The following is a 16,044-nucleotide window of genomic DNA, read 5'->3' on the forward strand; positions in this document are numbered from 1 at the left end:
GAATTACATACATAATGGGTGTGTGGAACTGGGGAGCGGGGGAATCTATCAGTGAATTACATACATAATGGGTGGGTGGAACTGGGAGGGAATCTGTCAGTGAATTACATACATAATGGGTGGGTGGAACTGGGAGGGAATCTGTCAGTGAATTACATACATAATGGGTGGGTGGAACTGGGAGGGGGAGTATCTGTCAGTGAATTACATACATAATGGGTGTTTGGAACCGGGGAGGAGGGAATCTGTCAGTGAATTACATACATAATGGGTGTGTGGAACCGGGGAGGGGGGGAATCTGTCAGTGAATTACATACATAATGGGTGTGTGGAACCTGGGAGGGGAGGAATCTATCAGTGAATTACATACATAATGGGTGGGTGGAACCTGGGAGGGGAGGAATCTATCAGTGAATTACGTACATAATGGGTGTTTGGAACCGGGGAGGAGGGAATCTGTCAGTGAATTACATACATAATGGGTGTGTGGAACTGGGGAGGGGGGGGGAATCTGTCAGTGAATTACCTACATAATGGGTGGGTGGAACCTGGGAGGGGAGGAATCTATCAGTGAATTACATACATAATGGGTGGGTGGAACCTGGGAGGGGAGGAATCTATCAGTGAATTACATACATAATGGGTGTTTGGAACCGGGGAGGAGGGAATCTGTCAGTGAATTACATACATAATGGGTGTGTGGAACTGGGGAGGGGGGGGGAATCTGTCAGTGAATTACCTACATAATGGGTGGGTGGAACCTGGGAGGGGAGGAATCTATCAGTGAATTACATACATAATGGGTGGGTGGAACCGGGGAGGAGGGAATCTGTCAGTGAATTACATACATAATGGGTGTTTGGAACCGGGGAGGAGGGAATCTGTCAGTGAATTACATACATAATGGGTGGGTGGAACCCGGGAGGGGAGGAATCTGTCAGTGAATTACATACATAATGGGTAGGTGGAACCCGGGAGGGGAGGAATCTATCAGTCAATTACATACATAATGGGTGGGTGGAACCGGGGAGGGGGGAATCTATCAGTGAATTACATACATAATGGGTAGGTGGAACCCGGGAGGGGAGGAATCTATCAGTCAATTACATACATAATGGGTGGGTGGAACCGGGGAGGGGGGAATCTATCAGTGAATTACATTCATAATGGGTGTGTGGAACCGGGGAGGGGGGGTATCTGTCAGTGAATTACATACATAATGGGTAGGTGGAACCCGGGAGGGGAGGAATCTGTCAGTGAATTACATTCATAATGGGTGGGTGGAATTGGGGGACCTGTCAGTGATCTGTGTGTGTTCACTGGGCGCGCGGGTGGAGCCAATATGGGGGAAGGGAACAAAAATGGGCAAACGATGAAACTGGAAATAGCAAAGGAGATTTGAAGGCTTGGGAGAGGTGGGGAAATGAAGGGGGTGAAATTGGATTCCTCCATGTAATGAACAGCTGGTAGAAATAATGAAATTCTCTTCCTCCTGTTAAACGCATTTGATATTTGAATCGCATTCCCTTATGGTGCTGATTTTTAACATGTTAAGTAAACACCCTTAAAGAACGGAATATATTGGTAACAGCTAATCAGCGATGGCTGGGAGGCTGACAGGATGTCAGTAAACCATCTGGTTACACCATCATTACTCCAGCCAAGTATTTCAAACTCTTGAGGTGTCATCTCCTGGTGTTCGATGTCTGTGCGCTTCCAACTTCTCCACAGTTGGTGAGTTTTGCCAGACGATTAGTGATTGTAGAATGAAGCCAAAAGTCTTATGATTTTTCACTGTGCGGAGAGCACAGTTAGTAGTGTTGGTATACGGAGTCTAATTTTTGTTCTTTCCCTGTCTCTGAGCAGCTCTGTGCTGATGCTAAGCTTCTACCTGATGTGTTTGATCATTCTGGCCAGTGTGCTTTTCGTCTCCACCATCTACAGCTGCGTTAAGGTGAGTAACTAGATGTACTCTGGGTTGAGTTACAGAGGCACACACAATGGAAACTGGCCCTTTGGCCCACAGAGGAACCTGTACTGACCATCACACACCACTCACACTAATCCCATGATTCAAATCTTCCCATACTCTGATCAGCTGTCCCCAGATTCTACCATTCATCTATGCACCAAGCGTAATTTACAGCAGCTGATTAACCTACTGATCCACACATTGGTATTCGTTAATATCGCCAACTCTTTTCGAAAATCCCGAAAAGAGACATAGATTGGTGATTGTATTGGTTTATTATTGTCACGTACCAGGATACAGTGAAAAGCTTGTCTTGCAAACTGTTCATATGGGTCAGATCGTTACACAGTGCATTGGGCTGGAATAATCATGCAGAATAAAGGGTAAAAACTATCAAAAAGTGCAGTGCAGGTAAATGATAAAATGCACGATCGTAACAAGGAAGATTGTGAGGTTAAGAGTCCATCTTATCGTACAAGAACTCCGTTCAAGACTGATAACAGTGAGGTAGAAGTTTTCCTTATCGCACTAGAGAACTATTTAATCGCCTTATCAGGGGGCGGGGATCTTGTTCACCCCTCACTTCGATTACTGTAGTATAGAAGTTCTTAAACCCTTCCCTAAGTTCATCCCTGCCTCTGTCTGCCACCTTCCAGCTCTACAACCCTGAGATCCCTGCAATTCCTACCTCTTCAATGTGCCTGAATCTTAATTGCTTCTGAATTCCATCCCTAAATCTTACTCTCCATCTTCTTTTGAGACACTCCTTAACAGCCAGCACTCCGCCAGACTATTGGAGAGGAGGTTTTCGATAGTGGGGGAGTCTCGGACCAGAGTGAACAACCTGGTCCTTTTAGAACAAGAGTTGAGCAAGAATTTCCTTCACCAGAGGGTGGTGAATCTGTGGAATTCATTGTCACAGACAGCTGTGGAGGCCTAGTCTTTGGCTATATTTACAGTGGAGGTTCTTGATAAATTAGGGCATCAAAGGTTCCAGGGAGAAAGCAGGAGAATGGGCTTGAGAGGGATAATTGAATTGAATTGACTATATTGCTTGCATCCTTCATATACATGAGTAGTAAAAATCTTTACATTACATCTGAATGTGCAATGTGCAATTTTTAGTAATTTGTAATAAATCGTATGTACAATCAGCTGTGATTGAATAGTGCAGCAGTCTGAATAAGTTGAATGGCCTAATTCTGCTCCTATGTCTCATGGTCTTTATGTTTTTATACTTACAGTAGAGACGTTGAAGAGGCTGCTAGATATACACATGAATTTGCAGAGAATCAGCATGGACCAAGAGTAGGCAGACATGATTAGTTAGGAATTTAATTACTAGTATAATTAGTTGAGCATAATATCGAAGACCAAGAGACCTGTGCCTGCACTGTACTGTTCTATGTGAGAGGAAACTGGAGCACCTGGAGAAACCCAGTCAATCACAGGGAGAATGTAAACACAAGAAATTCTGTGTATTCTGAAAATTCAGAGCATCACACACAAAATGCAGGAAGAACTCAGCGGGTCAGGCAGCACTCGTGGAGAGGAATAAACATTCAATGGTTCGGGCGGCAAAGTCAAGATTAATCCCAGGTTCCTGGCGCTGGGGGAGGGGCAGCTGCACTATTAGTTTGGCCACCATGTCAACCACGTACACAAGTAGAAATCACTGTCAGTCAGGTCCCCAAGGTCCTTTTCAGGTATCGAGCTACATTGTTTTGCCCTCAGGATTTCCAAGGTCGAGACCTTTATTCTCATTTCTGTAGTTCTCCATTTTCCCGAGTTGAACACTGCTTATTATATGAGGACGTTTTCAGATTATGAACACAAAGCGTTACTGATGCAGGGAATCTAACATAGAAACAGGAAAGACTGGAACAGCTCAGTGGGTCAGGTGACTTGGCTGAGAAGGGAAGCTAATGTTTTGGGTGAGTGATTTTGCATCAGATAGGGCAAATGGCAGGCATTGGGTTTGTTATTTAAGGAGTTTGACTGATATTATGTCCTTTCAATTAATCAGTTAAAATTAGGATTGGTTTCTGGCTAGAAAGTTCAGATTGAGTGCACAGACCAAGTACAAATAGCAAATTCCTTCCTTTCCTGAAAACTAGTAACTGCAGTACACTGCTGTGTCGTTGAGCATCTGCTGTCGTCATCTGGAAAGGGTGCAGGTAAAATTCAGAAGGATTTAACCAGGATTGGAGGCCTGGAGTTGTAAGCAGAGATGCGTAGGCTGGGACTGATTTCCCTGGCGGAGGGTGAGGGGTGATTTAGAGCCTTGTAAGATCACGAGAAGTACAGATGACGTGAATAGATGAGTCTTTCTCCCGGGGTAGACCAGTCTAAAACTAAGACGATATAGTTTTAAAGTGGCGGGGGAGAAATTTAAAGGCGACCTGAAGGGGCAAGTTTTTCACAGAACATGTGATGGAAATGTGGAATGATCTGCCAGAGGAAGAGGTAAAGGCAGATATGGTTACAGTTGCAGTGTGGGCTCTAGTTTCCCCCCTTATTTTCCAGTCTAAACAAAGTCTCGGCCCTAAACATCAACTCCATGGATACTACCTGTGACCTGCTGAATTGTGGGCTGAAGGGCCTGTGTTTGTGTTGTGTTGTTCTATATCCCAAAACATCCCAAGGCATTTCACAGGGCCATTATCAACCAGAACTTCACAGCTGGTGACCTGCATGAGATTACATTGAGAAACAGGCCATTCAGCCCAATCAGTCCTTGCCAGCGTTTTATGCTCCTCTCGAAGCGCTCTGTAAATCTGGTTCAAAGTTAGGTTAACTCTTCTGGAGAAATAACAGAATAATCTGGAAGAGTGAAAGAGTTAACCTACCGGTAACTGAATGGCGAGAGAAGTTTGCAGAGGTGAATAAACCTCTTCTGTTTCTACATTTGCATGTTTATTTCAGTGAAATTAAATCAAACAAAACTACCAGGTGATGGTCCATCCTTTCCAGCTCCTCCACTACCCCCAAACCCACCTTCCCACTCACCTTGCCTCACCTATCACCTGTCAGCTTGTACTCCTTCCCCTCCCTCCACCTTCTTATTCTGGCTTCTTACCCCTTCATTTTCAGTCCTTATGAAGGGTCCCAGCACAAAAAGTTGACTGCTTATTCCCCTTCTTGGATCTGTCTGACTTACTGGTTCCTCCAGCATTTTGTCATGGAGTCATAGAGAAGTACAGCACAGAACAAGGGCCTTCAGCCCATCTAGTCAATGCAGAACTATTTAAGCACCCTCATCCCATTGACCTGCACCCAGACCATAGCCCTCCATACCCGTCATCCATGTACCTTCTGTTAAATGTTGAAATCGAGCTCGCATGCACCACATGCTGGCAGTTTACTCCACACTCTCATGACCCTCTGGGTGAAGAAGTTTCCCCTCAAGTTCCCTTTAAAATTTTCACCTTTCACTCTTAACCCATAACCTGTAGTTGTAGTCCCACCTATTGTCAGTGGAAAAACCCTGCTTGCATTTATCCTATCTCTACCCCTCATAATTTTGTATACCTCTATCAAATCTCCTCTCAATCTTCTACATTCCAAGCATAAAGTCCTAACCTATTTAATATTTCCTTATAACTCAGGTCCTCCAGCCTGACAACATCCTTGTAAATTTTCTCTGCACTCTTTCAACCTTATTTGCATCTTTCCTTTAGGTAGGTGACCAAAACTGCACACAATACTCCAAATTAGACCTCACCTATATTCCCAGATCCCTTTCTTCTACCCCACTCTTCAGTGCCCTACCGTTCACTGTGTAAGACTTATCCAGGTTGGTCCTACCAAAGAGCAACACCTGCACTTGTCTGTACTAAACGCCATCTGCCATTTTTTCAACCCATTTTTCCAGCTGGTGCAGATCCCACTGCAAACTCTGATAGTCTTCCTCACTGTCTACTACACCCCCAAACTTGGTGTCATCTGTAAATTTGCTGATCCAGTTTACCACATCATCCAGATCATTGATATAGCTGACGAACAACAATGGATCCAGCACTGATCCTGTGCCTCAGCAATAGTTGGTGTATAAAGGGAGGATGGGAGGATGTATACAGGGCCCTAGTGGGGGACTTTGTTGAATAGTATGAGCTGAATCATCTGACGCTCAGCATCAGTAAGACAAAGGAGATGGTGATGGACTTTAGGAAGACTAAGCCTGCAACACTGCTCCCTGTTACTACTGATGGTGAGAATGTGGATGTAGTGAGGACCTACAAGTACCTGGGGTGTACCTGGATGACAGACTTGAGTGGAGCACCAACATAGAGGCTGTGTTCAAGAAGGGCCAGAGTTGCCTCTACTTCCTGAGGAGACTGAGGTCCTTTGGAATATGCAGGCCTCTCCTTCACATGTTCTACCAGTCTGTTGTCACCAGAACAATCTTCTATGTGGTGGTGTGCTGGGGCAATGGCATCAACACGGGTGATGCCAACAGGTTCAATAAACTGATGAGAAAGGTTGGCTCTGTTATAAGAGTCAAACTGGACACACTGGAGGCTGTGGTAGAACAAAGGACCCTACGGAAAATCCTGTCAATTCTGGACAATGTTTCTCACTCTCTGCATGCCACCTTGGCTGAACAGAGGAACACTTTTAGTTACAGTCTAAGACAACGGTGCTGCTCCAAAGAGCACTATATGAGGTCATTCTTACTCTTGGCCATTAGGCTCTATAATGAGTCAACCTATAGCTGGAGAAGTGATGACTCTCTCCATTTAAACTGTTTGAGGTAACTTATTTTTCATTCTTTTGTACTCTTCTAATATTTGTATATCTGTGATACTGTAATTTCCTTTGAGATCAATAAAGTGTCTATCTATCTATAACAATCTTATGTTTCTTGCAATAGCCTGTGACCTCTCTACAAATTTGTTCCTCCAAATCCCACAGACTGTTGGATGGTGTATAATGTAGCCCCACTAACGTGGTTGTACCTTTATGCATTAATATTTCCTTGTGTGTGTTAATTGCTTGGAAAGGGAAGTCATGATAGCATAGCAGCATGACACTATTACAGCTCAGAGTTTGGAGTTCACATCAGCGCTGTCTGTAAGGAGTTTTACATGGGCTCCAGTTTCCTCCCACTGTCTAAAGACATACCGGCTAGTGGGTTAATTGGTCATTGTAGACTGCCCTGTGATTGAGCTTGTGTTAAATAGGGGGGTTGCTGAGCAGTGTGACTCGTTGGCACAAGGGCCTGTTCTACACTGTATCTCTAATTAAACTTACAATGTTCCACCACAGAGCACAAAAACCATGGGCAACACTTTTGCACAGTACTGGAAAGGGGAATGGTAATGTCGCTGCAGTAAATGAAACTTGTCATTTACCTGAGGGTACTCCTGTAATCCCTCAGGAGGGCAGCATGAGAGCATAGTGTTGGTTACTGGGTAGCGCAGAAGAGCCTGTGTCGCACAGAATCTCTAAATAAACAAGTATATGTTTTATTATTGTCACATATACCAGTATGCTCCCAATAGCACTTGTCTCAAAGAACCAAGTCCAGCTGCTGGTCTTCACGTGTGGCTCAGCTACTAAACCCAGCGGAACCATTTCTACTGACAGCAGAAGAGGCAAAGGCGGGTTACTGGTGCCTTAAAACTGGTCACTTTGGGCAGATGGGGCTCATCAGCTGTGGTTGGCAGCTCATCTAGAAGGAAAACTCTGGTCTCAAACCTCCATGCCTTGCAACTACACCCACTCACGGGGAAGGCTTTGGGAGTAAGTCCCAAGAAAAAATCCGGAGCTGGAGTCCCACGTTGAGTTCAGCGCTGACAGGCGACTCCTGCAGTGCTGTTGGTGTCAAACTGTACGTTCCTTTGGAACCAGCGGCAGCATGGAAAGGGGAGTCTGCCGCATGGGCAACAGTTTGCTCTCCGTATTCTATTGCCCTGGCTCGTGTACTGGCTTGACTTCACCTTGCAGGGTCAACACTGTTCAGGAGAGGACACTCCTGCTTCGCCTCATGGCATTGACACAACACAGGAAGCAGCACTTACTGGTTGTAAGATACTACACTCCGTTGACATGGAGCATGATGCCAGGGGTTGCTTCTGATAGTGGGAGAGATTCTTGGATCTCACTAGACAGCTACTGCCTGCGTTAAGTTAGGCAATCCCCAGTCAAAAAGGTATTGTCTTGTTACAGTCTGCTTTCCTCATTGGCTGTATGGGGCTAGGTATTCCCTGAACTGCAGACTGAAAACATTGCACCAGGCAAGACAACACAAGGAGAAAGACCAGCTTTAAAACTGGGATGTTGGAATGTTTGGACAATGATGACTGGTCTCTCTGATAACCTCCAAGACATCGGTGATGTCAGGAAGACAGCTGTAGTAGACAAGGAGCTCAAAAGACTTTGTGTGGACATATCCACCCTCCAGGAGATGCATGTACTACTAAACGAGAAAGACTACACCTTTTTCTGGCAAGGGAATTGCCCTGATGAGCCCAGAGAGTATGGAGTAAGCTTTGCAGTGAGGAACACATTGTTGAAGATGGTGGAACCTGGCAGAAATGGATCTGTATGAATTCTTACTTAGTACCTCAACACCACAAAAGGTCCAGTTCCTCTTGTCAGAGTGTATGCCCTCCCCCTCCACACCTGAGGCAAAGGATGAGTTTTATGAAAACCTTACAATCACCATCAGGAGTACCCCTAACAAGGAACATCTTGTTCTCCTGGTTGACTCTAACGTCACAGTGGGTGCAGATCATGACTCCTGGCCTTCCTACCTAGGTCACTTTGGTGTGGGTAAGATGAACAAGAGCGGACAGCGATTGCTCGAATTCTGCACTGATCTATAATCTATGGATCACCAACTGATACTTCCAGACCAAGGTTCAACACAAGGTTTCCTGGAGACACCCTTGCTCCAGACACTGGCACCAGCTGGACTTGATCCTGGTCAGGCATTCCTTCCCCAGAACTGTGCTTCTCACACATTCCTACTGTGACACAGACCACTCACTGCTGTGTTCCACGATCAGACTGCAATCAAAGACATTAAACACAAAGGGAATTGATGTCAGCAAGATGTCTCACCTAGACCTGCTGGAACAGTTAGCTAAGTCCTTCGAGAAAGAACTGAATCCCCAGCAGCCTGGAAACTTTGTCACAGAGCAATGGCAACTTCTGCGGAATACCAGCTCCAGCACAGCCTAACTTCAGGGAAGAAGTCTTCGAAAGCAAATGATTAGTTCAAAGGCAAACCCAATGCGATGACCACCATCACTGAAGCCAAATGTGCTGACCTAGCTGAATATAAACATTCGCCAACTGAAAGGAACCTACAGAGGGTAGAAGTAGAAGCTTCTAGAAGTAAAGTTCAGCAGTCTGCCAGGCACTGTGCCACCGTGTACTGGATGCAGCTCAGACCACGGCACTGACCGACAAGATCAGGGGTTTGTATGATGGCATCAAGAAAGTCCTCATCTCCTTTCAGAGCAGGATGGCTTCCCTCAAATGTGGAAGTAATCACTGACAGCCCAAACAGATGGAGGGATGGTTAGAGTGTTATTCTGACCTCTACTCCACCTCAGTCCTGGATGCCATTGAGTCCCTGCTGACAATAGAGGAACCAGATACAGAGCCGATCCGAGAGGAGCTCGGCAAGATCATCGGCAACTTGGCCTCAGGGAAGACACCAGGCAATGATGGGAGTCCCCCCAGACCTGATCAAGCACTGCATGCACCAAGTACATAAAGTTCTCTGTCAGTGCTGGCTGGAAGGAGCTATACCACAGCATAAGAGAGACACCAAGATCAATGCCCTCTACAAAAACAAAGGCAAGAAAAGTGACTGTAACAACTACAGGAACTTTGCCCTCTTGAATATTGTTAGCAAAGTCTTTACCCAGGTCTCCCTGGTTCACCGCGTGTCTACCTGGAGTCACAGAGTGATTGCAGACATGATTTTCTCTCTCCATCAACTCCAGGAGAAGTGCAGAGAATAAAAGAAACTCCTCTATATTGCCTTTATTGGTCTCACCAAGCCATTTGACTTAGTCAACAGAGACAGGCTCTTTCATGTCCGCCAAGACTAATCCTAATAATAAACACAATCAGATCCTTCTACAACACCATGTACAGTACAACAGCAGCTGTTTGGGGCCCTTTGACATAAGCAGCGGTGTTAAGCAAGGTGTTCTCGTGCTAACACTCTTTGGGATCTTCTTTGTCTTTCTGAGGTACTGTAACAGAGGGGATCCATCTCCACACCAGACCAGATGGCAGGCTTTTTAATCTTGATTGCCTAAGAGCTAAAAACAAAGTGCACAAACCTCCCTACTGTGTACACCCTGTTCAGGCAGTGTGGGCTGGCTGGCAGGGCCATGTCTGCTGCATCCCAAAAGACATCCTCTACGCCGAGCTGGCTTCAGGAAAGAGGACCGCCGCCTGCCCTCAACCGTGCTACGAGGATGTCCGCGAACGGAACATGGAAGCAGCGAGTCCTGGGGGGAGCTTGCAGCTGATGGCACCAGGTGGAGAAGCACCCTGAAACATGTTAAGTCGGGTGAGGAAAAATTCCTGAAACAGCAGAAGACAAACAGACCCATAGAAAGGTACACTGCATCTCCAGCAGAACTGAGACCATTTGTGGTATAGATGTGGCCTTTGTAACAGAGGCTGCTACCCTCACCTTGGTCTTGTCAGCCACAATGGTGCTGCATCAACGACATAGATAGGACGCAACATCCACAGTGACCTCAACCAACGGAGGGCCACACAAACCAAGCTAAAGTGAAAAACTTAAGCATGCAGAATATAATGGCAACATGAGTGAATCTGCAGATGCTGGAAATAAATAAAAACACAAAATGCTGGCAGAACTCAGCAGGCAAGACAGCATCTATGGGAGGAGGTAGTAACGACGTTTCGGCCCGAAACCTTCCACGTCCCACTACCTCCTCCCATAGATGCTGTCTGGCCTGCTGAGTTCTGCCAGCATTTTGTGTTTTTATGCAGAATATAATGTTGAGATTATGTGCAATAATGCAGGTACATATATCCTAACCCAAATACAACCTCAGATCTCCATAATGTGGTGTCATGTCCATGTGCAATGTGTCCTTTCATTAAAGGAAATGACCTCATCTCATGTCCTTTAACCATCTAGTGCCAAGCTCATATCTATCACATATCATGTTCACCAGACTATTCCAGTGGCATTTTCAAGTTTGTTTCTAATTTTGTAGTTCAAAGTAAATTTATTATCAAAGTACTTGTATGACACCATAGAATCTCCCTGAGATTCATTTTCTTGTGGGCATTCACAATCGATACAAAGAAATACAATAGAATCAATGAAAAACTACACAACCAGTCTGCAAAAGAAGATAAACTGAAAATACAAAAAAAATAATATTGAGAACACGAGTTGTAGAGTCCTTGAAAGTGTGTCCATAGGTTGTGGAATCTGTTCAGTGTTGAAGTGAGTGAAATTACCCACATTAGTTCAGGAGCCTGATAATTTCTGAATAATAAGTTCCTATTATTATTATTATAATAATAAGTTCCTGAACCTGGTGATGTAGAACCTAAGGCTTCTTCCCAGTGGCAGCAGTGAGAAGGGATCATGGCCTCAGTGTTGGGGGTCCTTGATGATGGATTCTACTTCCTTGTGGTGCTCAGTGGTGGGGAGGTCTTTGCCTGTGACGGACTGGGTAGTATCCACTACTTCCTGTAGACTTCTTCATTCCAGGGCATTGGTGTTTCCATCCCAAGCTGTGATGCATCCAGTCAAGATACTCTCCATTGTGCAGCATAGTTTTAGATGACATGCTGAATCTGCGCAGATTGCTCTTACAACCAGTTGCTAGATGTGACCAATCAAAGCAACCAGCTAATGCCATTACCTGAAGTAACAATTTAGTTGAACCCAATAGAATGCTACCCTTCTTACTGCAAGTCAAGGAACTGATATTATGAGTTAAGTAGCACAGATGAAGTATATGTGCATTCTGGTCATATTTGGTTACTTATTTAGAAAAACTCCTCCCGTGATAAGAATCGCTGATTTTGAATTAGTAATACAGGTTACATAAACATGGACTGCAGTATGAGTCATTGGTACCTGGTACTGAAAGAGAAGCAATGAACAATCGGTGTGTTTGTCAGAAAAGGGAAAATGTTTCCAGTTACATAAAACGTGCATTCTCCAGAGTCATTTCATTTCTCCCAAAATTCCTCGTTCTCTGTTCAATTACAATGTAAAACAAGAACATAGATTGGTGACTGGGGTTTATTTAACTATTTAGCAATACAATGCGGAATAGGCCATTCCAGCCACACCTCCCCGGCAACCCCCAACAAACCCGATTAACCCTAACCTAATCTCGGGACAATTTACACTGACCAATTAACCTACCCGGTAGGTTTTTGGACTGTGGGAGGAAACCAGAGGAGCAGGAGAAAACCCACACGTTCCACAAGGAGGACATACAGACATCCTCATAGAATGGCGCTGGAGTTGAACTCTGAACTCTGGAACATCCTGAGCTAACCGCTGCACTGCTGTGGCGCCCAAAGGCACTTAAAGATACTTAATTTACAATTAATTAGTACCTTTGGAGCAATGTCACCGAGGGAATATCTTGGGAATGAAAGGGTTAATATATGAGGAGCATTTGATGGCACTGGGCTTGTATTCGCTGGAGTTTAAGGAATGAGGGGGGAACTCATTGAAACCAAACAAATATTGAAAGACCTAGATAGAGTGGACATGAAGAGGATGTTTCCTACAGTAGAGGAGTCTATGACCAGAGCGCACATCCTCAGAATAGAGGGGTATCCCTTTAGAACAGAACTGAGGAGGATTTCTTTAGCCAGAGGGTGGTGAATCTGTGGAATTCATTGCCACAGATAGCTGTGGGGGCCAAGTCGTTGGGTATATTTAAGACTTAGTTTGATAGGTTCTTGATTAGTAAGGGCTCAAAGGTTACTGAGAGAAGGCGGGAGAATGCGGTTGTCATGATAGAATAGTGGACAAGACTCGATGGACCAAATGGCCTAATTCTGCTCCTATGTCTTATGGTCTTAATACACTGATTTAGAGTCATGGAATCATATAGCATAGAAGTGGTCCTTCAGCCTATCTCTGCAAAGATGCTTATCCAAGCCACACACAAAACACTGGAGGAACTCAGCAAGTCAGGCAGCAACTATGGAGGGCAATATGCAGTTGAAGTTTCAGGCCAAGACCCTTCATCAGGACCTATCTATCTGGTCCATCCCCCTCTAAACCTTATTTGTCTTTGAACTTGTCCAAATGACTTTCCAGAGCCAGAATCAGGTACATTATTGCTATCGTATATGATGTGAAATTTGTGGTTTTGAAGTAGAAGCACAGTGCAAAATTACTAAAAATTGCAGAACAAATGAATAGTGCAAAAAATGTGGTATTCTTCATGTGTCATGGACCATTCAGAAAGCTGATGACAGACAGGAAGAAGCTGTTCCTGAATCGTTGAGCATGGGTTTTCAGGCTCCTGTACCTCCTCCGTATGGTAGAAATGTGAAGAGGGCAAGTCCTGGATGGTGAGGGTCCTTAATGATGGACGCTACCTTCTTAAAGAGTCACACCTTGAGGATGTCCTCAATGTTGTTATGGTATCTGCAACTTCCTCTGGCAATATTAACAAAATGTTTGAAAATTCTCAGCAGGTCAGGCAGCACCTACATAGGGGAATAAACATTCGACATTTTGGGTCAAGACCCTTTATTAGGTAGCTCTGGAAGCTCATGTGAATACCCACCAACCTCAGTTTTTTTCCTGCATTTTATCTTTGTATTTCAAATTTCATGCATATGCAGTTTTCTTTTATTTTCATTTGCTGTCAAATTTACTGCTACTTGTTTTCCACTAATGCCAAACATGAAGAAGTTCGCTTCTGCTTTCTGAAGAGATTTCCTCTTTAGCCTTGTTCAGTCTTCATGCTTTGATGACATTCTGGCCAAAAAGACAACAAAGGTTATACAACCCATTGTTAACGTCACGTGTGTGTACACAGATAGATAGATAGATACTTTATTCATCCCCATGGGGAAATTCAACTTTTTTTTTCCAATGTCCCATACACTTGTTGTAGCAAAACTAATTACATACAATACTTAACTCAGTAAAAAATATGATATACATCTAAATCACTATCTCAAAAAGCATTAATAATAGCTTTTAAAAAGTTCTTAAGTCCTGGCGGTAGAATTGTAAAGCCTAATGGCATTGGGGAGTATTGACCTCTTCATCCTGTCTGAGGAGCATTGCATCGATAGTAACCTGTCGCTGAAACTGCTTCTCTGTCTCTGGATGGTGCTATGTAGAGGATGTTCAGAGTTATCCATAATTGACCGTAGCCTACTCAGCGCCCTTCGCTTAGCTACCGATGTTAAACTCTCCAGTACTTTGCCCACGACAGAGCCCGCCTTCCTTACCAGCTTATTAAGACGTGAGGCGTCCCTCTTCTTAATGCTTCCTCCCCAACACGCCACCACAAAGAAGAGGGCGCTCTCCACAACTGACCTATAGAACATCTTCAGCATCTCACTACAGACATTGAATGACGCCAACCTTCTAAGGAAGTACAGTCGACTCTGTGCCTTCCTGCACAAGGCATCTGTGTTGGCAGTCCAGTCTAGCTTCTCGTCTAACTGTACTCCCAGATACTTGTAGGTCTTAACCTGCTCCACACATTCTCCATTAATGATCACTGGCTCCAAATGAGGCCTAGATCTCCTAAAGTCCACCACCATCTCCTTGGTCTTGGTTAACAACCCAATTGTTAACATCACATATGTGTACACAACCCAATCGTTAACGTCACGTATATGTATGTAACCCAATCATTAACGCCATGTATGTATACGTAACCTATTCGTTAATATCATGTATGTGTACACAACCCAGTCGTTAATATCACGTATGTGTTCGGAACTCAATCGTTAATGTCACGTATCTGTATACAACCTAATTGTTAATGTTAGGTGTGCACAGAGTTAAGTGCGGAAAAGGAGTAGTATGATTAAGTGTTTTTACTGAGTCATTTCATAATGACACACACTGGGCAACTTACAGTGTAGGGGCTCCAAACCGGGCCCACCAAGAAGAAACCCTGCATACTCAAAAGGCCACACCCAAAATGGAGTACTCTGCGCGTAGGAGGCCACTTGATTCACTGTTCGATCAAGTAGCTACATGCATACTTGCCACGTCGCTGCAGTCGATCCGATATGGTTGGGTTAGCTCTGCTCCTCTTTCTACAGGTGCGCAAAGATCTTGCTAAATATTTCCACATTCTTCAGTTTTCTTGATTTCCAGAATTTGCAGTTTTATAAAATTTTTATCCCTGGTTCGCACTGAGCTACGATGTTTTGATTAGCATAGAATATTCAAATCAATTTATAAACAACTAGTGATGAATTAACATATTCAGGAAAGGCTCAAAACACCGCTGTGTATTTTTTTCTCTATTAAATATTTGACTCTCTGCTTTGGGGTTTAAGAGCTGACAATTTGCTTCTTCCTTTGAGAAAAGCTTCATTCCTGCAGTCATTGCGGGTCACTGGGTCATTGCGGACAATTCCCCACCTGCTGATTAGCTTCACGGCAGCTTTCCCTGTCACTGTGCACAGTCAGATCCACAACTTACTAATGTACTCTCGGAGTCATACTGCGTTCACTGCAGTCCCTCGTCTCATCGACATCAGGAGGAACAGAAGAAATTAGGCCTGTCACTGATGGTTTTGTTTTTATTTCATTTCATGGAAATGCAGGGATGGAATATGAAAACCTCTCCCCCTGTTCATTTGGATTAACTCTTTAACTCTGCTGGAGAAGTAACAGAGTTTAGTAATCATGTTCCAGTGTTCATAAAATATAGCACAGTACACACGAGGAAATCTGCAGATGCTGGAAATTTAAGCAACACACACAAAATGCTGGTGGAACGTAGCAGGCCAGGCAGCATCTATAGGGAGAAGCACTGTTGATGTTTCGGGCCAAGACGAAGGGTCTCGGCCCGAAACATCAACAGTGCATCTTTCTACAGATG

General features: G+C 44.4%; 1 protein-coding gene across 1 annotated transcript in view; it reads left to right on the plus strand.

Moving 5' to 3' along the window:
- adcy5 (adenylate cyclase 5) overlaps positions 1-16,044 on the plus strand; it is a 416,408-nt gene that overhangs the window by 330,674 nt on the left and 69,690 nt on the right. The window contains exon 13 of the mRNA XM_073046122.1: positions 1,867-1,954. Within this exon, the coding sequence (XP_072902223.1) occupies positions 1,867-1,954 (88 nt within the window). The remainder of the gene's footprint in view (positions 1-1,866; positions 1,955-16,044) is intronic.

This window comes from Hemitrygon akajei, chromosome 5 (assembly GCF_048418815.1).
Source record: "Hemitrygon akajei chromosome 5, sHemAka1.3, whole genome shotgun sequence".
Lineage (NCBI taxonomy): Eukaryota > Metazoa > Chordata > Chondrichthyes > Myliobatiformes > Dasyatidae > Hemitrygon > Hemitrygon akajei.